Source organism: Lycorma delicatula, chromosome 4 (assembly GCF_047948215.1).
Source record: "Lycorma delicatula isolate Av1 chromosome 4, ASM4794821v1, whole genome shotgun sequence".
NCBI lineage: Eukaryota > Metazoa > Arthropoda > Insecta > Hemiptera > Fulgoridae > Lycorma > Lycorma delicatula.
In genome coordinates, this window is record NC_134458.1 from 207,825,481 (window position 1) to 207,849,319 (window position 23,839).

Genomic DNA, 23,839 nt, shown 5'->3' on the forward strand with positions numbered 1-23,839 from the left:
TTTAATTCATATTATCAAATGTGTTCAGAATTAAATTCTCTTCAAGTTTTGTTCAATAATCTTAAGTGTTTAATACCCATTTAAGAAAGTTATTGTATGCCAAACATAAAGAGAGTGCTTTTTACTCTAATTTATTGATTTTAATCCCAGATTTCTCAAAAACTACTGCAGATATGGTTCTGGGACCTATTTTATTCAATTTTCCAGTCAAAACCCCATTAGAAATCAGTAATTCTGCCCTTAATTAACATCCAACAAATTTCAGTACAACCTCATTTCACCAGAGTAGCTGAAAACTTAGTGAAATCTTTCACTAGCCATAACCCACAAATGAAGAATTTTAGGATGTATGTTTATATGAAGCTTTAACATTATCTTCAAGAGTAGAATAGGTTATAAAGTCCCGAGATAATTAACACACTCTGTAAATAGCACTCCTTTTCTTCAGCCTGCAATCAAAACTTAATCTGGGGGTAATGCTAATAGAGTTCTTGGTTTTTTTTCTGAAACCACTTCATTTTCATTAAAACTGACTTCATTAGGTATGCCTCTACTGTTAGTTCTGTTTTTCTACAAATTATTCTGGTTAGTAATTTAGAAGAAATATACATATAAATAGATCTAAAGGACCTATTAGCAAGGAAGTAAGGAATATACTTTTAAGAAGAATTCAGCTTCTGATAACACAATAGATTTTGTCAGTAAAATATCAGAATTATCCATTTTTTTTTAAACAGTAAATAGGTTATTAATGAATATCTAAGGACTGTTACAATTAGTATTCACAGAAATAAATAAAAAGTATTACCTTACGGTAAAATACCAACTTCAAACTCATAGATATAAAAAAAAACATCTAGAATGCAATGAAGTGTAATCATAATTATCACAAATTAATTACAGCAATAAAATATGTCATCTGCTTAACTAGAAGCGAGGTCAAATAACAATTCTACAGAGCCAATAACTTAAAATATATATATATATTACACTTTAACAAATGAGCCATTAATTTAGAGATACTACAGTAAATGATATAAACTTATTTTTAATGGTATAAATAACATTTCTTAGAATAATAGTTTAAGACATATTAGCTAATCTTCTCCTAACCTTAAACCTAATTTAATCATCAACAGTAAATGCACAACGCCTACAACCTTTTGGCAAGAGCTAGCAAATTAAATGCTACAATTAACTGGTAGAATTTGACAGAACATTCCTATTAACAGATGTCAAATGACAAAAATAATCAATTTTCATTACGATAGTATAAATTATTAAGTATGTATGTATATATACATACATTCTTAATAATATACATACATACAAATTAGTATCATCTGAATTGTTTACTAGTTATTGCAATCAATTTCACAGAAAGAGGGGGAAAAATTAATAGATACGATAAAACCAAGGCAAAATCAATATTTTCCTCACCTTTCAAAATGTCAAGATAACATCAATGAACAAAAATCAAGTTTTTTGATAAGAAATATTTTAAACTGTATCTTTTTTTATTAATAGTAATAAAAACCAATAATTTAAAATAAACAAAAAGCAGTTATTTTTCATAGCAATACAGTGTTTATAAAAGAATTCCTCTGTTTCAAGTATTTAAACAGCACTGTATTTAAAGTATTATTTGCATGAGTATATTCCGAAAGGGTAAATTCTGAAGTTTTTTTTGGTTTTAATACACTTCAATGTGTGCACCATTTGTTGCCTTGCGAACGTACAGAAGGCAACCCAGCTCTTCCTATGTACTCATCAGCATTTCGGGTGTAATGGATGCTACTGCCACAGCAATCCTCTCCCACAAGTTGTTGATGTTACGGATTTTCTCAAAATAAACAATGTTTTATACATGCCCCCATAAAAAAAATCTAGTGGGCTCATGGCTGGGGCTCCTTGGTGACCATGCGATTGGCCCTCCTCTTACAATCCACCTGGTTTGAAACCAAATGTTTAATGCAGCACAGACACAGTTGATGTAATGCAGAAGACTGCCGTCTAGCTCATACAAAATGAATCCTCTTTCCTCTTTAAAATTGTCAACCTGTGGAAAGACAAAGTTCGAGATCACAGAAAATATCCCCATTAATTGTGCTTTCTACAAAAATAAATGGGCCCACAATACGATCATTCATTAGTCCATACCAAACATTGCCTTTGGGAGTCACACTTAAGCTTGATAATTTCATGCGGCAGCTCTGATCCCCAAATCCTGCAATTCTGTCTATTTACTGACCACTAATGTGAAATTTTACCTCATCTGAAAAGATGTCGTTTTTCAGTTAGTTCTCATTTTCTTCAATATTGTTAAGCATTAACAGTATTCGAGTCTGCAAACTTTAATCTTATCACTTTGTCATTGGGTTTGATTTCATGAAAAAGTTGAATCTTACAGGAACGTCATCAAAGCCTCTTACACACCACTTTGTACACTGTAGATTTAGGTACTCCTAACTCTAAACTGTGCCTTGTTAATAAACCTCTTATGCACCACTTTGTACACTAGATTTAGGTATTCCTAACTCTAAACTGTGCCATGCTAATGATTTTTTCTGGCTACTCGTACAGGATGCTCAGATCCGTTCTAAATTCTGTTCAGATATGGACGGCCTGCCTGGTGACTTCCTCTTTAAGACACTGCCTATTTTCTTAAACTGATTAAACCACAGGACTATTTTTTTATTTGTGGGCGCAGCCATATTCACATTGATAATTTTGCTGAACACAGTGATGCCAACCATGATGAATATTTGTAATGAAAGTCTTAATAATACATATTAAGTCCAAACCAGATGCTTTTAACAGATTTCATTATTTCATTACAATTTTTTAGAACCAAGAAGTTATTTTATAAACACTCCATACATTAAAATAAATTAAATAATCAAATTAAAACGACTGAAACAAAAATTACTCAACCTATTAATAACTTTCATAATTTAATTTTTGCATTTTCAAAATTAAAATAAAATTATTTATTTTATCCACTTAATCATAACTACCTTTTTTCTTGACAATGAACAAATTTTGTAGCAAATGAAAGATTCAAAACCAAAGTTCCCAAGATGGAGAAACATTGCTGTGCTCCAATAAGATTAGCAAAATTCTGCAGAATTAAAATTATATTTCTATAATAGGTAATTAATAGCAAATTTACCTATGGATACCAAACCGTGCAAACTGCTAAATTTCTGAACATAATTAATTTTAATTATCATATTAAGTAATTTCAATATTTTAAGTGGAAAAAGTTTATTTTTATTTTTATGCAATTAGGTTATGAATTATCTGAAAATTGTTTTTCAAATAATTAATTTTATAATATTGTCTTAGCTAATCCCAAAATCATTAACATGTACTCTTGCAATACATATTAGAAAGTTTTATTATTCAATTTTACTTTTAATTATTGAAATTACTTTTAACTATTAAAACAAAACAAAAATTAGCTTACATCAGTCATTTCCAAACTTTTTCAATTCTCAGCACCCTTACTGAATCCAGATTTTCCCAAGGCACCCTATGTCAAATTCTAACAAGTACACTTAGTGAAATAGCCAATCATTTTTTTGTAAAGGTACATAAAAATAAATAAATTTTAGAAGACAAAAAGATGATCAAACAAATTCAATGGATGAGCCTAGCCTGTTGATTACTGCACATTTTCTCAAATAGCAGAATTAAACTGGAAAAAATTCCTTTTTAAACTTTAAACTCAACACAGTTCCTGATTTCCTTCTCCAGATTAACTTTTGCGTAATACTTAAATTTTATCACAGCAACTGCTGAAAACTCAGCTTCACACAATTAAGAAGTTGCAAATGGAATTAAAATTTTCAGAACATTACTTCCAAGGAGTGGATATTATCATTTACTGATATCCAAAATTTAGTTAAATCCATGTTGCTAAAATTTGTTTTGAATGAACTGTCACAAGACATCTCTTTTTCTGCAGCGGCAAATTCAAATGGAGCAGTAGCATTAAATAGACCTTGAATCCCTGAAAATTTATCAACATTATCATTTTAAAAATATTTCTCTAAGCAGGTGATCAGTCTTCTTCAAAAATTAATTTCATTCAAGAGAAATCAATTCAATTGGTGATAAAGAATTATTGAAACAAGGAGAAACACTCCTTGCCTCTATCAACTTATTTTTCTTCTTTATAGCTTTAGTTTTTTTTATAAAAGCTAAAATTCTTTTTATCAACTTTAAAAGATGTATCTTGCTTCCCTGAAGGGAGAGATTCGGAGGAGCATTCATATTTTCAAAAATGTCATATAAATATTCTAGTTTTACAAAAAAATCTATACACTAAGTCATGATGGTGTCATAAAACAAAGAGACTTTTGATTTTGAAAGTATCTTCCCAGCAGACTCACCGATCATAATGTTTACCATATATACAGCAGGTGATGGAATGAGTACTTCTGTGATTGTATGAGGCTTCTCACATTTTGCAATTTTATGTACTCCCTTGTATGCTGTTAGCAGAGCATTGCTAGGTTGATGGCCTACTTACAAAAACTGCTCTTTTGTTGATTTAACTCTTTCCAGTTTCCAGCTAAAAAAGTCATGAGATTTACTAATAACACTGGGATAAATAGTTCCTAAATGGAGTTTTAAATTACTTGGTAGCATGCACTCTGATGCTAAAACTTTCACGTGTACTACGACACAATGTGCCACAGAACACATTGTGGTCTCTCTTAGCTGTTGACTTCTGTTTACATACAATCATATCTTCAACTTGTGCAATTGTTCATGCTCTTCCCGCTGGTTGACAATGTGTCCTCTTAATTTTTACTATCATAACATTTATTGCTGTTTAGTAAAAAACTGATCAATTTTTAAAAATACATATGAGAAAAAATACATCAAAAACTTGACTTGATTTCAATATTCAACTGATACAATCTCTAAAAACTAATTCAACACTAAAACCGTGTGAAAATAACATTTATTTATATATGAACACAAAGTACCAGAAAATTCAAGACACTAATAAAACAATAGAGATGATACACTAGTGTCGTGTCCTCTAGTAACCATTTACAGAGGCTTCCACAAACAGTAATTAAGTGATTTGCAGCAGATGTGCAAAATGTCACATCCAGCACACTGAATTGAAAACAACATATTTTTTGCACTTGAAAGCAAATTTCAAAAAATAAAAACCAATAAATATTTCTTAAGAATTCTAATTTCAAAAGTGGATTTTTTAGAACTGGAATATATAGTTTTTATAAAATTTGAACTGCTGTACAGGATAGTAATTTTAGCACATGTTTATAATCTGCAGCAAACAATGCTTTTAAAAATTAATGGGAAGGGAAAATTCACTTTATTTACACTGCTGATATGCATAAATGAACCAATCCAGATTTTAGTGTTTAGTAGACAGATTGAAGTCCTGAGTTTTTAAAATACTAAATTCTAGGTAAACTCTCAAGTAGATACAATAAGAATTACTATATCCTATTACAATAGAAACTGGCTTATAACAATTTAGTACTCTCACTACCTTCCCAGTAAATTTTTTTATGTCCCTTAGTACTTTGTTACATTTAACTACAATAAATATTTAATACACCCAATTACATTAATATTATCCAACTCACTCCAATTCTCTCCGTATAAATGTTGTTTGTTCTTGAAAAAGTTCTTTTTATTGTTTTTACTGTAGTACATTTTTTCTACGGGTATGCAAGTATATGCATTAGTAAACAGTTACAGCCTTATGAAGAAGTGCTAGTTCTTAGAGGAAGATGAGAACATTCCAAACACCATAGTAAATTTTTAAAGACGGGTGCACCAACTACAGATTAAAATCTATTTCAAACCATATAAAAATACAGTGAAGATTGAAATTCCCAGGCCCATAAGTAACTAAAAGAGTTGTAACTAAAGAAGTTTATGGATTCAATTGAATTGCAGTTAACAAAATGAAATTTGCAAAATGAATTAATTGTTACATACAGCAAAAGAGAGTCAAAGTGAATTACATTAGTTAGAAAGAAGTATTAAAAATATGATAAGGTCAGCAGTCGATCCACTGGTAAGAATATTTTGTTGATCATGATGAATGGTGAAAAAAACTAACTGTTATGGAAGAATGAGTCTAGTATGCTACTGGAGTTTGTATCAGTGATGAAAGTTGTATAAGAATTTGACAAACTGTCAAAAAATGTAAAACTAAAAACAGATCAGCTGGCAGTGTTTAGATAGGCATTTGTGTGTTAGAAGTATAGATGGCTATTGTGCAACTGTGTACAGAAATTAGAACATAATAAAGTACATAGGTCATTAAAAATTGTAAAGATAACTGTATGGTATTAAGAGTAAGGAAAAATCACATCATTCAAGAAAGTACATTAAAACTTTATATTACCATCATAAAATAAAAGATTAGGTCTACAGAAAGTTGCTCAGGCTGAACAAAAAATAATGGGACTTCATAATGCCTCTAAATGATGCAGTGGATATAAAGATTTCAAGTATAATAATTATTATAATCCAATGAAAGTATTATAATCCAATGAGTTGGCAGAGAAAAGGCAGAAAAAAGCCTTATGCCTTTTCTAAGGCATAAACAAAAAATAAATTATGTAGGTCCCAAGAAAAAAATAAATGAACACACGTTTCTTATTACCACTTTTTGTTAACATATTGCTATGAGTGGTTCACAACAGATTTAGAATTACACTACTGAACGTTGAAAAAAGGCACTAATTAAAATAATAAACAGTAGACAAAATACTGGCCATTAAGAAACTAAATTTTCCTTGAAAAAGAGCAAATAATATTCTATACAATATCACTACACTACCACTACTATTCTATAACACTACAGCCATAGCTATCATTGTAGTAATCTTATAGAGAAAAAGGAGTCTTAGATAAAAATGATATTAAACAACTAATTATTCTTTTAATCTTTTAACAATTTATACAAAGGGCACTAGAAAAGTTTTGCAATTTGACAGAATGGATCAATGCAAGTGGTTACAAGATAGCTCCCAATATTTAGACACCTCCCAACCTACACTGTAGCCGCTCTAGTCACTATCTCAGTGTCGTTTGAATCTTAGTTGTGTTAGTGAAAAAGGTAGTTATATATCATCACGGTCAGAAACTGAATACCAGATAATTTTGGGCTACAATTTTGCAAATGAAATAGTTGTTGATCAACGTTTAGAGGAAATAACTTATGTGCTCGGAGAGGATTGCCCTCAATGAACAATAATATTTAGGGAGAACAAACAGCTTGATGGAGGAAATTTTGGCCTTGAGATACTCCAAGATCAGGTCGATCACCTTCGTCTGTGACTGATAGAAACATTCATTACTTCAGTATGAAAAATGCTTGAGACACACAGGCATGTTACCTACCACCAAAACAAAATGTCTTTGGGCATAAATGTGCCAGCATTTCATGCTGTTAAGCAAAAGATGACCTTCAAGTTAGAAAGTTTTGTACCCACATAACTTGACTGTCAATCAGATGGGGCATCTTGTTTCATAGTCCTGTAAATACTGAAAAAGTTTGAAAATGGGAAATCCCTCTATGTGAACACTATTGTGATAGGTAACAGATACTTTACTGTACCATTATGATGTCCCAATCAATGCTCAGAATAAAGAAGAGTTGATGTTCAAAGATAAGGAGACCCCCATGGCTGTTGGAAAATCCAGATCAGTGAAGAAGAATCAGTATTTTTTAAAGAGAGTTGTGATGGAAACTCAAAAAACAGTTACAGGGAAGTGGTATACCATGGAACGCCTCCCTAAAGTTATTTTTAAGAGTGATCATGACTTCCTAAGAGCTTGGGATGATGATAAGTGTGCCCAAATCTTCAATGAAAATGGCAGGGTTTCTTTGAAGACTGGTTTCGAAGGATGTGTACGAAGGAAGAAGCATAAGTGCAGTGAAAATTATTTTGAAAAATTATAAAAATTAAAGTTGTGCTGCAAAACTATACTAGTGCCCTTTGTATATGTACAAAACTGAAACAACTGTAAGTGACCAAAGATGTACAGCCAAGTGAACAATTTATGATTTTTAACTAGCAAGCAAAAAGTGTAATGGTGTTACACTTACGATTTTGGAAAAACTGACTATATTAATAACGATAAAATGATGAGAAATAGCACTCTATACGTTTAAAACTAACAAGAACTCCCCAATTCCTAGTTTTATTTTGGAATCTAAACAAGTAATTAGTAGTTTCAAGTTCCAAGGGAGAAATGCAAGACTAATTATTTTTAGTCATGACAAAACTATTTTGTTTCTCACAGCTACATAATCCCAGTAATCAAATGTAGGCAATCACTTCCTGAATAAATATTTCAACTTAACATTAAGCAATATGATTTATAACAAAAATTTAGTAAATTACAGCATGCAGGCAATTATTTGCACAGAAAATTTCTTTTACCTAATCTTAAAAACATAAAAAGTGAAAACTAACACATTTTTTAATTAAAAACTAAAATTATAAAACTGTAACAAAACTGATTTTGACTTTTTGAAGTTAGTACCAAATTAAAATAATTGCTAAATCTTACTTCAAGAATTTATTTTTTCTATAGAAATTTTTAAATTTACATAGTTGCTTTAAAAATTAAAACCTTAATTTTTTCAGAATAGTTTTTAAGTCTGCTTTGTTTTTTTAATGTTCACTTTTAGTTTTATTTAAACTATGATGGGCATTCACAAAAAAGCCCCACTGCCGTATGAAAAACAACTATTCGTAAGAAACAGAAAGAAAAATGCTACACTTTGTTAAAAAATAAGAGAAGTAATTTAAAGAAATGATGTAAAAAGACTGCTGCTGCTAATTCTTAGTTGAGGTTCTCTGGAATATAACAATATAACTTATTTATTTACATAGTAACAAAAAGCTTATGCCCTCTTACAGTCACTAGATGAATGATACATGAATATTTTAGTGTGTGAAAAATCCCATGCCTGACTGGGATTTGAATCCGGGACCATGGGATGAAAGGCCATGGAGGTCAGCAATCAATAAACTACACAACACCCATTTCCTATGGTGAACAACATGATTGTGTCACTTTTATGGGTAAATACTACCAGCATCCTTAACGGCTTTAACATGTTGATGTAAGGTAGTATGCATAAGCATATCATTTCATTAGGTGAAATCTATAGAGGAAGAAAAAGACTGCAACGTATAAAACAGATAAGTAAGGATGAAAGATATATCAGATATTAGTTTAATTAGACAAATTAAGGATGAAAGATATGGTAAACATCAGATGTTAGTTTAATCAGAAAAATTAATTTAAAACAGGAAAATGAGTAAGGGACTTAAAAAAATTATTCATTCATCAAAAGTAATGTAAGTCAGGAAAATTCATTTCTAAATTAAAATCATAATGTAAAAACTTATTTATTTTTTTTAAATTACATTGAATTTTAATTTTACATTACTTTAAACTGGTAAGCACAATTTTAGTTAAATTATGACTCTTAAAATAAATTATTTATTGATTAGTAGATTGGAATGTAAATTATTTAGACTATTGTCTGTAATATCATTTAACAATACTCCATGGCTATAATTTATCTGTACCAAATGGATATTTTTGTACATCTAAAATCTAAATATTACACATGGTTTTTTATCATATATATATATATATATATATATATATATATATATAATAGATATATAAATTAACTCATTTTCTCTAAAATTCATGTAAATTCAAATTTCACCAGAAAACTATTTTCAAGGAAAATTTGTTACAAAAGAAGTGATGCAGGGACAAAGATAAAGAGTTTTATTAAATCACAACCACTGAACATTTCTTAAAGAACGCAAATAATTTATTATATACTAGCTTCTCCTGGCATGCCCTCCACAGCTAGCCTCTCTGGGCAGGTTGCTCTGATAGGCGTCTCAGAATGGGATTATTAGGTATCCAAAATTGATTAATTACCTCTTCATCCCAAGAACTAAATAAAATACATTTTATTGGTTCTTAGTGTCCAATGTGAACAAATTGTATCATTGATTTTCGGTTATTGATCATTTTTCAAGCTACTACTGCTTCTGGTTAATTTCGGAGATAATAATAATTAGTATTTCTGATTTCATACACCGAGTAAAAAAAAATTTTGTAACAAAAAAAAACACTATTATTTCTTAAAGAAAAGACAATATTTAACGATATTAGAATATGAATTCCCTTGAAAGAAAAGAAAACAGAGTACTCTGTAATGGGCTCTAAACAGAACTATAAAAATATATTAATAAAAATTCACTATCAAATAGTAATAGAAAACATGAACTTATAAGGTGAATTAAAACATCAGTATTAATAATAAAAAAGTGGTAGCAGTTCCTTTTTTTAAATTAAAATGAATATTCAATGAATAATATGAAAATTAAATGAAATCAGGAAAGGATGATGAAGGATGGTCAGAAAAAAGTTTTCCAGTTGTATCATGGTTAATTTGAGTAATTACTTTTTGTTTACAATTCAATATTTTATGAAGAAAAACAATCACATGAATAAAAAATATATATATATATATATATATATATATATATTGATTAAAGAGATAGATATATATTACAAGTATAAATAATAACAAGTACGGGTGGGCCATATTGATAGGACATATTTATATTTTGAATACTGCGAGCAATAACAATCATGCATGTTTTTCATATAGCTTAACAGGAAGTGTAAGGACGGGAGTTACTGAAACATGTTTCTTTCATTGCGGCAGGTAATCATCGTGATGTAGGCAGACCACCGTTGAAATTTTATACATCATGGAGGCGTTCTTCAGTAGTGAAAGCTCCATCATCACAGCATAGCAGCATTTCAAACATTTTAAGAAACGTGTAGCACCATCCCGAAAGATCATACTGCATGCTGTTCACAACTTTCATGAGACTGCAAACACGAACAAAAACTTTGGTCCAAAGTCAACTCAGCAATTGTGTCGTCAAGTGCATATTCACGAACCAGTGTGCGGTGAATCCTTAAAAAGGGCTTACAACTGTATCCATACACGGTACAGGTAGTGCATAAATTGTTCGACCAAGATAAGGTTCAACAAACCACATTCTGTGATTGGCTAATCAGCAAAGGTGGTGTGACTTCGTCTAACACCTTATCACATCCAACGAAGCTCATTTCCACCTCAGTGGTAATCAATAAACAAGACTATTGATTCTGGGCTAGACAAAATCTGCAACTGTTGCTAGAAACGCCATTGCACAGTGCCAAAGTTACTGTGTAGTGGGCAGTGAGTCATGCCTGTGTGATAGGTCCCTAATTTTTTGAGAACAAACATAATGACACAGTCACAGTTACTGCTGAATGGTACAACACAATGTTACAAACATTTTTCATTTCCGAAATGAGACTGTTTGGCCTAGGGGACATGCGGATGGTGCCACCAGTCTCATAGTGCAATAGTGTCAATGACAACCCTTCAGCGACACTTCCCCGGACACCTCATTTCCAGATTTGGTGATATCCATTGGCTATCCAAATCCCCCAATCTAACTCCACCCGACTATTTCCTGTGGGATTATTTGAAGGAGAAGGTGTACACTATGAAGCCCACTATCATCAATGAAATGAATGGCAGCATCTGAAGGGAGATAGCAGCCATCCCTGTCGAAACCCTGCACCAAACTGTGCTGAACATGATTGTTACGGCCAAAGAATGTTCTCGTCAAGGTGGTGCCCATCTAAGAGATATAATCTTCAAACACTGAACACGTTGCAAAACTCCCATCCTTTGGCAATGTGTTCCACAGTTTGTAATAAATGTTGTGTTCAACATGCTCCACAAATGCAGTTTAAATGTGTCCCATCAATATGGCCCACCTTGTACAAGTAATAAATATATAATAATATAACAAGTATACACCTGACCACCACAAGACATGTGCTAACGAATCAGTATAATCAGTATCTTCTGCTAGTGATCGATACATTCTGGTCTAAGCTAAGGGGATGGACAAACACACAGACAAATGCTCTTTAGTAGGGTAGGATTATTTTTAATTAACTCAGTTTTAAATTAAAGAGAAACTGCTTCTGTTCCAGAAGATTTTTGAGAACTAATTTTGCACATTTTTTTGCAGTGAAGGTGGCCAGTCAGTACAAGGCATTGTCGTCAGTATACTTGCTGTAAAGTGACTAGGATTCCATAGAATGTACTCAAATAATACATCTCTATTATGGTAATTTATTTCATATTAATTTTGTCAAATGAAATTTGTAATAATTTAATTTTGTCAAATATTTGTAATTTTCATATTGTTCAAGTGCATTGAGATGCTAGTTTATATGTGAAATGCATAATTTATACAACAAACCTTTGCAATAAAATCCAAAAATTTAATATTAATATTTTAACAAAGTTTTATTTGATAATTCATTGTTTTACACTTTATGGTTTCAAAGACATATGGTTATAATACTGTATTTCTATTAAGATAAAGTAACTTTCAACTTAAATGTTTAAACCCACCGTTGGTCGAGGAGTGAGCATAGTCCTCACTTTAATTTTTGATTTGTTGTAAAATCCTGAGTTTTGTTTCTATCTGCCCCACCTCCTCAGTAGCTGTCAGTTGGGATGTAAGGAGAGGGATGATTATGCACACGTACTCCACATCAACCTTCAGTCAGCTCAGTGCCTCCAAGTTGAACATTAGAGCACATCAGTGAGTGCCGCGCTCACCTGTTGACCATACACATTAACTCTTTTTTAGTCTCTAGTTAGTTTTGTTTTTGGACTTTAGATTTTAAGTGTTGCAGATTTTATTTCTTCAGTCCGATAACATGTACCAAGATCGGCAAATAGTGAAGTTGTTAGAAGAAGAGATGTCCAGAGATAGTAATTAAGGTATCGACTTTTCTAATTCCGAAAACAATTACATCATCAGAAACGATGAAAGCGAAAGTGAACAGTCTGAAGAGGAAGAAGGTAGTGATTTAGCCAATCGTGAACAAAGTTATTTAGGTCATGACAAAGTAATTCTTTGGAAAATTCATGCACCACCCCTAAATCAACATAAGACTGTAAAGAAACATCATTATTCACCCACCAGAGTCAAACGGGATGCCAAGAATGCAGCAACAATATTTTCAGCCTGGAGCCTATTTTTCTGAACCAGTAATCAAATATATTACTCATCACATAGACATTTGGCTAATGAAAATTGTACTAAAGTATAATCGTGTTTCTAATGTAGTTGACAAAACCCCAGAAGTTAAAGCTCTGATAGGTCTACTCGTCATGGCTGGTGTACTCAAATCTACTCATGTAAATATAATTGATGTATGTGCTATAGACGAGATGCACCAGAACTCTTTTGACTAACAATGACTTACAGACATTTTTATTTGTTGTTGCATGCACTTCCGTTTTGACAATGCAGCTACAAGAGAAGCAAGAAAAGTGCTGGACAAGCTGGCTCTAATATGTGATGTCTTTGATGAATTTGTTGAGAGGTGCTTGAAGAATTATAGTGTTGGCAAGTACGTAACTTTAAATTAAATGCTTGAATCGTTCAAAGGAAAATGTTCATTCCAGCAATATATGCCCAACAAACCTGCAAAATATGGACTGAAACTGTTTGCATTGGTTGACAGTAAAATGTTCTACACACTCAAGCTATAAGTGTACTGTGGAAAACAGCCTGATGGACCTTTTGCTTTACTGTGCCTAGTGCAGTTGTTATGAGAATGACTTTACCAATTTATGGTTCAAGTACAAATCTTACAATGGATAATTGGTTCTCATTGTGCAGCTAGTAACTGAGAAAAGGGTTACTTTTATAGCAAAATTGAAAAAAACCAAAGTGTTGCCACCTGAAGTAGTGAATACAAGGACCAGACTCAATGCAGTGGCCAGTTTGCTTTTGGAGAAAAGGCTATAATAGTGTCACACGTTCTGAAGAAATACAAAAACTTATTGAGTATGCACAATTCCAATAATACAAATGAAGGAACTGGTGACCTCACGAAACCATAAGGGGGGGTTGATGTAGTTTATGACATGAAAGAAGAATATCTGACACCAAGAGTAAGCGTCTGATGGTCTCTTCGTATCTTTTTTTCACTACTCAACATTGGTAGGATCAATGCCCAAATTATTCTAAATTGTAACAATGGAAAAAAGGTTGCAAAGTAAGTTTTTGAAGATTCTTACTCTTAATCTGGTCAAGCCTCACGTGACCAGTAAAGCTACATCCAAACTGGTCTTCAAATTGATTTAATACTGAACATCAAAAGATTCCTTGCTATGGAACCCAATAATCAGTGACCACAGCCTGTTTCAAATACAGAGTCAAATATGGGTTTTCCCTAAAAAGAAAAAAAAGGTTCAACACAACCAGATGTGCAAAATGTATAATACCAATCTGTGGTGAACACACAAAAACAATGTGTGTATAATACGGTGGAAACATTGAAATGGTAAATAAGAGTAAGAAATAATTAAAAATAGTATGGATTTTTAATATATTGTTTTATTAAATTCACATCTGTACAAGTTAACCTAAAAAAAGGTTAATTTTTATGTTTAAAAATGTAGGTATGCAAATATTTACGTAAATATTTTAATTTAATGTATTATCTTTTATTTTTGTCAAATAAATAAAAAACCAAAAATGACAAAAATAAATCAAAAATTGTAAAATAATGTGGGTGAGCGCCACATTCACCCAACCATCTCAGTGACTGGTGGGGGGTCGACCAACGTCAGGTTAAAAGAGATATAAATAATTAAACATTACCAAATTAAATAATTTTTATTGATATTACTATCATCTGATACCATTTTTTTATTACCTCTTAATGATATAAATACAAAAGAAGCAAATGTCTTAAAGACATAACTGTAAAAAATATGGATGACCTAATAAAAAACACATCACCCAAAAACTGCAAACATTCTCAAAAAACTAGGGAACGTGCATACTTGAGGAATGTACTTCTCACTTGTTTCCCACTGCCACAGTTTTCATTTAATTTTACTGAAAATTAAACAATTACTTGTATTCACTTTCAAATTCATCATTATTTAATAAAAAATTATTGAAGTTCAATAAAATAAAATTTATTAAGTAATAAAGTTAATACTTATTTGCAATAATCGTTTGCATACTCCTCCTATATACCAGTTGATTAAACAATTAGATCAATATTAAACAATATCAGATAAAGACTAAACAATAAATCGCTAACAAACACCCAAAATTAAAAATCCTGTCAATCAAAAACTGCTGTACAAAATAACCAATTTTACATCCTTATGGTCTGATATTTTAATGATCTTATGATTACAAATGAGACATTAAAAGACAGGTTAAATTCTTTTTAACTTGTGTACAAAGAAATCATTACCTTGATTGATGTACAAAAAAGTCATTAAGTTTTGATTCTGACTTTTAGTTAATTAGATGAAATTTTTAATAGATTTCATAGTATTTTAAGGTAATTAATTAAACAAGCTATTTAGATTGTTATCACAATGACTACTAACATGCTAAAATGTCTTTTTTTCTTCACCTCCCATACCTGAAATAGGAATCGTAACCTTTATAGACTAGATGAATCGCCATGTGTTTCTAAAATAGAGATGAGATCTACAAAGATAAAAGCACAGTTAACACTAAATAATCTGCAATACAATATGGCTATACTTGTTTATACCTGTTAGCTTTACTATGTCAAAAATCTTTCATTATATTTTATAAATTTTCAAATTAATGTGAAATAGATTGTGTAGTTAAAACAACTTCTGGAGTTCATATGGAAATGGATATTATCTTTCATGTTCTTAGAGCAATTTAAAAAATTTTAAGAAAATCCCACAGTACTTATGTGTTTGTATGACATAAAAAGACATAATTATGCAATTTAATATAATTAAATTTCAACTATTTATTGCAAATAACATTTTTTAACTATTTAGTAAGCAGAAATAACAGTATACAATTGTACTGAAAATTTTCAAAAACAATCTACAGAAGATATTTAATTTGAAGAAAATAATTGAAACTTTCAATTTTGTTTCTGTAATTTTTACATTTTAGGAAGCGAGTCACTTAGTCAGTTCTGTACTAAATCCTACAACAAAATCAACATAAATTTTGGTTGGCCCTCAATAAATGAATTGGAATTTACTTGTTTGCAACGAAATAAACAATGCCAATTGAGTAGTAGTAATAATTCTAATGAAATTCTAACTAATCAACTCTCATTACGGTAGACCTCTGTAAAACAGAAAAAATGATACTTTATTCATGCAATTAAAATAATATATATTTGTATTGGCGTAATTAGTGCGACTTAAAGAAAAATGTCAAAACGGTATAACCTACATATAATGCTTAAATGTAACCAATATTCGGACCATATTGGACAACTAAATAAACGTGACAACTGTAACATATTAAAAAACAAGAATAAAATATTCTAATTCTGCCATAACTAATATAATTCAAAGTAAATATTAAGTTCAAAGAAATAGTAAATATAAATTATATCAGTGATGTAATATAGGTTAAACTAATTTAACTTACAGGTCTAGCTATCCTTTCAAGATGATCCAAAAAATAAGAAACTGAATCGCTCAATTGAAATTCTCTTCTTCTTTCATATGCTCTACGAATACCAGAATCTTTCCATAAACTATTTAAATAAGGTTCATACTGTGTAAAGAGTCTAGTATCAAGATGCGTATTGTTTTCGTATTTTAAAATATAATTACCGCACTCTGTATTTTTTGGGTTTTCCCACGGAATATTTAACTTATCTCTAGCATCAACTAACACTTTCATACCTTTAACGATATTCTGGTATATCACCTGTTGATATTCTTTAACAAGTTCAGGTTCAAACTTAAGTCCGTGAATAATTTTCATTTGTTTAAGAAAGGTTGACTTTCCACTTTCACCAGCACCTAATAATAATAATTTCACTTGCCTTCGAAAAGAATGTTTATCTTTTTCGATCATTTTATCAATTTCTTGACTCCTATACCTCTGTTCTAATTCTTCAGGTGTAAGTTTAAATCTTAAACAACACGGACAAGACCACATCACATTCGCCATTTTGACCTCACCCTCCCTGTCTTAATCCTAAACACATACTCGCTGGGTTAAAACTTCGTTCTCTTTCGTTTCGGCTATGAACGAGCTTACACACGACAAGACAACTTCTAACAACCGAAGATTGACGAATCGACCTTTGGGCGGCCAGTTCAACTTTGAGTGGGGGTATTAACTGTCATAGGAGGGGGTTCCTGGAAATAATGATGATTATTAACACAATTACGGCGATGCATCGGTTAAAATGAACTGTCACAACAAAGTAATTCACCAAAATAAAACGTAATTTTTACTGACGTGAACATTTCGATTAGTTGTTTGAATAATCGATTTAATAGCAAAATAAAAACAAAACGCTCCTGTAATGTTCTTAACGGTGTAAAAACATTTTAAAGAAATATAAGACTTCACTTAAGATTAATTTATTTGCAACGAACTACATAATACGTTTATCTTAACACAATGTAGATAAACTAGAATTTAATAAAAATGTTGATGACCTTTTAATCTCAAATATAGTAATTAACTGTACAGAAGATGACTTGTTTCACATTCTTCCCAATATACCAATATTTATTTTATTTTTCTATATTTTATCACTCACATGTTGAAGATTATCAGTACAGAAAAAAACGCCCTTGATTGATTTTTTTTAAATTTTAATATTCATATATATTTTTATAGAAAGAACTCATTAAAATTTCAGATCATCAATATTGATTATGCAGCAATATTATATAACTTTAAAAAAATACATATTTTATTTAAAAAACTCATAGAATATATTAATGTATAATCAATAATAATATGTTTCAAAAGAACTTAGAAAAAGTTAAAGCATGACTACTTGCTTGCTTCAGCTATCTTCAGCATTTAAATTTAATGGCCCTGAAAATGTCAAGGACAATAATCTATGAACCATTACATTTTAAAAATTGCATATTACAGCACATGATCTTATAATATTGTGACACTGTTAAATATATCATAGATGTTTTTATGAAATAAGTTTATGACATAATGTAGAGATTTTTTTGCAATATCACTTAAGACAATGTTATCTATATGTTTTTAAATCAAATTTTGTAAACAAATAAATAAAAATGCATCATCTGTATAATAAAATGTGTGCATTGAAAGAAAATTGTCTTCATGTATCTAGAATAGTGATTCTCAACCTTTTTAGCTCGATGACCCCCCAAAATGTAAAAAAAGATATAATGAATATTTTGCAACCCCTAATCTCAACCCAATGAAGCCTAGTTAAAACTATTTAGCTGCATTGATAGTGATGGGCTCCAACTTGATGTGCAACTGCTCCTTGTAATTTGGTCTGCTTGCATATTTGCTGTAAGAGTGTTCTGCTCGAATATGCATGATATGTTTGAACATGTGCTCTCAGCAGTATAGAAGAGACGTAAAGGATTGCAGAATGTCAGTTTAGTTTTGAATGTAAAGCATGCATCTAATGCCTTTATTAAAGTTTTTAAAAGCATAGTAATTTCATTCAAAATAACAATAACTGGTGTTTCTGTTTTTTAGCGGTCAAATGGAGTAAGTTTTTTTCAATTAGACTCTTATGCAAAATGGATAAATTTGTGCAAAAACAAAGTGAGCCATCTACATCCAGTGAACTGGCTGGTAAAAAGAAAACATTGTACAATGACAGTAATTTAAACTATGGTTCTACCTCATTGGATGAAAAGCCACATCGCATTGTTTGTTTTCAAGTCCTCTCTAATGAAAACACAAAGCCATCAAAATTAATTTAACACTAGGAACTAAACATCCAGATCAAAAAAGCAAACCCTCTTAATTTTTTGAAAGAAAACCATATACTTTGAGAAATCAACAAGCTTCTATTTGTAAATCAAGAAAGTAGATTAGAAACATCTATCTTGTACCATTAAGAGTAGCTAAGATGTCCAAACTCCATACAATTGCAGAAAATGTCATATTACCTGCTGCAATCGATGTGGTCAGGGTTTTAATAGGAGTGGAGGAAGCAAAAAAAAATTGAAAAAAATACCACTTTCTAACAATCAAATCCAGGCAAATCAATGACATGGGTGCCGATGTTTGAGATCAGACAATTCAGCAAGTGAGTTCAAGAGAATTTTTTAGTATTCAGTTTGATGAATCAACAGATGTGAAAAATTAAAAGATTGTCTTATACCAGGACATACCAAAGGATGGACTGCTTCCTTCACAGACATGGCTAATTTCACGACCCCCTTTCATATCACTATGACCCCAGGTTGAGAAATACTGATTCAGAGATAAGAATAACACCAATCTCAAAAATATATTTATTGGAATTATTTCATAATAAAATCTTCAAGTCATCATTGCATTTGAATATTATTAATAGATAAATGAAAATTAATAATTTTAATTTATTAATTAATTTAAATTAATTTTTAACTACCTCAGTCACTTAACCTCTACAAGAGCTATTTATTCTTACACAACTAGACCATGGAAGGACCAAAGTTGCAAAGTGTCAAATGTCCAGTTGTACAGTTTCATGGAAACATATTGATAACATTTGTTACAAGTAAGATTTAACTAATTAAAAATATAATGAAATTACACAACTAGACTTATAAATTTTACCATCCTTTCTAAATAGCCACCTGTTAGTTTTACATGTGCTACTTATGTCTGTACATTAAGTCAAATTATTATTAATGGAGTCAAATAATTGTCAATAGTAGAGGCTGTTTGTATGGAGTATTATTTGATCTGTGTAATGTTCTTGACATCTGCTTCTCTTGTTCTTGTAGTTTATTAAAAACTTTAAGTGAGTAATGATTGCTGAAATTCATCTTTTGCTTGCAATTACAACAAAATCCTTTTCAAATAATCAAGATTCACAGTACACCAATGTTGGATTACTAGTTAAGTTCAGTCATGATGACAAAAAAAATTAAAATTTTATAACTTTAAGATGATAATTCTATTCTTGTAAGTAACATATTTATATTAATTGCATAAATCATACATAACAGCTATTCAGAAAAAAGCTTAAAACTCATGTAATTATAATGGAGTAGTTAAATAAAAGTGTATTATCTTAGGAAGAATAATTTATTTTATTCTTTATAATACAGTATCCCTAAACCTCTTTCTTTCTTGAAGATTATGAGAAATGGAAAAACAACTTGAGGTTGACAGTCTTATTACAGCCAATTAACTCAAATTAAAAATCTGCTATGTCTTCATACAAGATGGGCAGTGATGAAAATCAGTTATAATTACTAACTTTTTAAACAAACTGAACAAATGATTAATTACAAAGTTTTGAAAAATCATAACATTATTCTTTTAATTGCTGTTGAAGATAGTTAACAAGTTTAAAGAGTTGACAGTTTTTAAGAGATTATGAATATTTAATACAATTATTAGCACAAAATTACCTCTTGAATGAAACCAACATAGATTTACCTTGACTTACTTTTACACTTCAACTATTTTTTTCTTTATTAATATATGAATACAAATGCTACAGAACACTGAGTCAAATAGTTTTGTAAGCAGTAATGATCAAAATTATTTTCTTTGAAAGCAACATTAATTCCTTAAAAATATTTTGTTAAATGATGAATGCTTTAAACATTGCTTTAAACAAATGATGAATGAAAAACATTCAAAAAGAAAAAGTCCATAGGTGTTAGAGCTAATGATCTTACTGGCATTTTTATGGAGCTCCATCATCCTGTCAGTTTACTTGATAACATAACCATGCATTGCACTAGATTAATGCAGCAGAGCACTATCATGCTGGAAATAAACTCTTAAAAACTATACAAAACCTATTTGCAGCTATGTAACAGATAGGTAGCAATTTCTTGACCGCTCATATAGCCTTCAACAAACTTTGGTTTCAGCATTCCTTGGAACCACCAATGTAATGTACCTTAGTATTCCATACTAAACTGTTGGGTCAAGTTGGTTTAGGTTAGCTTCAAGATTAAGGTTGTTTTCTGGAAACCATTAAATATGAAAATACAGTTGTGCCTATTTAACAGCTTAGATAATTTAAAAAATGCTTCAAGACTCCAAAAAAACAGGTTAAGATCTCTTTGTTCAATTTCATTTAACATCAGTTTTAAAAACTGTACCTTACAAACAGGATCATTTTTTTTTATAAGAACACATATTAATTATGGTTTGTATCACTGAAATTTTTCCTGGTGCAAATTCTCTAAAATGAATATGGTAAAATTTTAAAGCAAACCTACTTGTTGAATTTTAAAAGATTCTTAATGACTTCCAATAAAATTTTTAATAGACAAAAATACCTTATTCATAGCAGCATTAGATCTACTTGTAACTGGACAGTACATAACAGAATTTTGCTTTTCGAAATACTTCCTTATATTGCAATCTGATAACTTGCGAGTTTTAAACTTCAGTTTGTTTGAAGTGATTATTTTAAACATTAACATTGCATTAAAACAATTTGGATACTACATCTTCAAGGCAAAGATTTGTTGTTTTTTTGTTAATATTTTTTCAATGAATAGCAACATTTTTGTTTTATAAATGTAAACAACAACAGAAGAAAAACCATCTGAGAAAAACATCTGGTGGACCATGATCAGCTGTTTTAATGGAATGCATTGCAATCTAGCAGTGAATTTTAGAATCAGGAAAACTGCAATGATATTAACTAAAACAGTTTTGAAGTAGGACTCCAGTTTTTATACTTCAATAGGAAGTGGTTTTTCTGCTACATCAGTATTTTAATGTAATGAAATTCTTTTGTTGTTAAAGATAATACGAGGGCTGTTCAGAAAATAACCAAAGTTTATTTTTTTTAATTTTACAGATTATTGGTGCTTGTTCCCTTCAAAGTACTTCCCTCCGCTACTCACAAAATTTTCCCAGTGGTGTTTCCACTTCACACAGCAGTCCTGGTTAGCTTAATTTGAAATGGCCTTTAAGGTCTGTAATGAATTTGCTTTAGTGTCATCAATAGTCTCAAAACGGCGGCATAATTTCAGAAATAAGAAAAAATCGCAAGGAGCCAGGTCTGGTAAGTAGGGAGGCTGAGGGAGGACAGACATCTGATTTTTGTCACAATGCATATTGACAAAGATGAGTGTGCGGGTGCATTGTTGTGGTGAAGTAACCATGAGTTGTCGCACCACAACTCTGGTCTCTTTTTACGGATTTTTTCAAGTAACCATTGTAAAACACCTTGTTAGCACGCACAATTCACTATTTCCCCTTGAGGCAAGAATTAAAAATTCCATTAAAATCACAGAAAACAGAGAACATCACTTTGATATTGGATTGAGACTGATGTACTTTTTTGGGGTGTATAGATTCTTTGCCAATCCATTGTGATGATTTAACTTTTATCTCAATGTTGTAGCCGTAAACTCAGCTTTTGTCTCCTTTATGATCCTTTGCGTGAATGTTTCATCGTCACTGGCTTGTTCAGCAAGAAGTTGCCAACAAAAATCCACTCGATATTCTTTCTGCTGTTTAATCATCAAACAAGGAACAGACCTTGGTGCAACTTGATGCATGTTCAATTTTTCAGTCAAAATGTGATAGCATTACGCAACTGTCCATCGCAATAGAAGGTCAACGTATTGAGTCACAACTGGCTGTGAATTACCTGGGCATCAGGATAGATTCCTTGCAGGACAACTCCCCATTGAACTACAAATTGGACACCAAAGAAGAATGTGGGAGCTGCAAGCACTTTCAACAACAGAAAGGAAAATGCAATCTCAACATATAATGGAAGAGATGATGGACACACTGGCTCCTACGTGATGTCAAGCGATGGTGTAGGCATTTCCCCATGGGTAGCTTGATTACTTACCATTTAACACAGTTTCTGGCGGGTCATGGTGGGTGTAGGGCCTACTTACATAGGTTTAACCTGGACCAAGTGGATGACTGATGTGTCAAGAGGAAGAAACACCCCATCACGTCTTTTTCAGATGTCCCAGGTATGATGAGCCGAGGAATGACCTTCACTTCTTTTTCCTGTTTAACCTCCAGTAATTAACGTTCAGATATTACTTCAGAGGATGGATAAGGATGATATGTATGAGTGTAAATGAAGTGTATGAGTGAAGTGTACTGTCTCAGTTTGACCATTCCTGAGATGTGTGGTTAATTGAAACCCAAACACCAAAGAACATCGGTATCCACGATCTAGTATTCAAATCCGTATAAAAGTAACTGACTTTACCAGGACTTGAACGCTGGAACTCTCGATTTCCAAATCAGCTGATTTGGGAAGACGTGTTCACCACTAGACCAACCCGGTGGGTGAGGAATAACCTCATTTTTTCTTTCTTTTTCCTGTTTAGCCTCCGGTAACTACCGTTTAGATAATTCTTCAGAGGATGAATGAGGATGATATGTATGAGTGTAAATGAAGTGTAGTCTTGTACATTCTTAATTCAACCATTCCTGAGATGTGTGGTTAATTGAAACCCAACCACCAAAGAACACCGGTATCCACGATCTAGTATTCAAATCCGTGTAAAAATAACTGGCTTTACTAGGACTTGAACGCTGTAACTCTCGACTTTCAAATCAGCTGATTTGGGAAGACGTGTTAACCACTAGATCAACCCGGTGGGTTGAGGAATGACCTCCTAGTCGAACTAAACAGAGGGGACATGTTCGCACCTGAAGAGGCACATAGCATCCTGCTCGAATCTGAAACTGCATGG

The 23,839-nt window shown here is 31.3% G+C and overlaps 1 protein-coding gene across 3 annotated transcripts in view; it reads right to left on the bottom strand.

Annotated features, from left to right (window-relative positions):
• The window catches only part of cta (Guanine nucleotide-binding protein subunit alpha cta), a 104,745-nt gene extending 87,245 nt beyond the window's left edge, over positions 1-17,500 (bottom strand). For all 3 annotated transcript variants that reach the window (XR_012756254.1, XR_012756255.1, XM_075365109.1), the window contains exon 1: positions 16,605-17,500. Coding sequence is in view for 1 of the 3 variants with exons in the window: in XM_075365109.1 (XP_075221224.1) it covers positions 16,605-17,135 (531 nt within the window). In the remaining 2 variants the exon portion in view is untranslated. The remainder of the gene's footprint in view (positions 1-16,604) is intronic.
• Between the last annotated feature and the right edge of the window lie 6,339 nt (positions 17,501-23,839).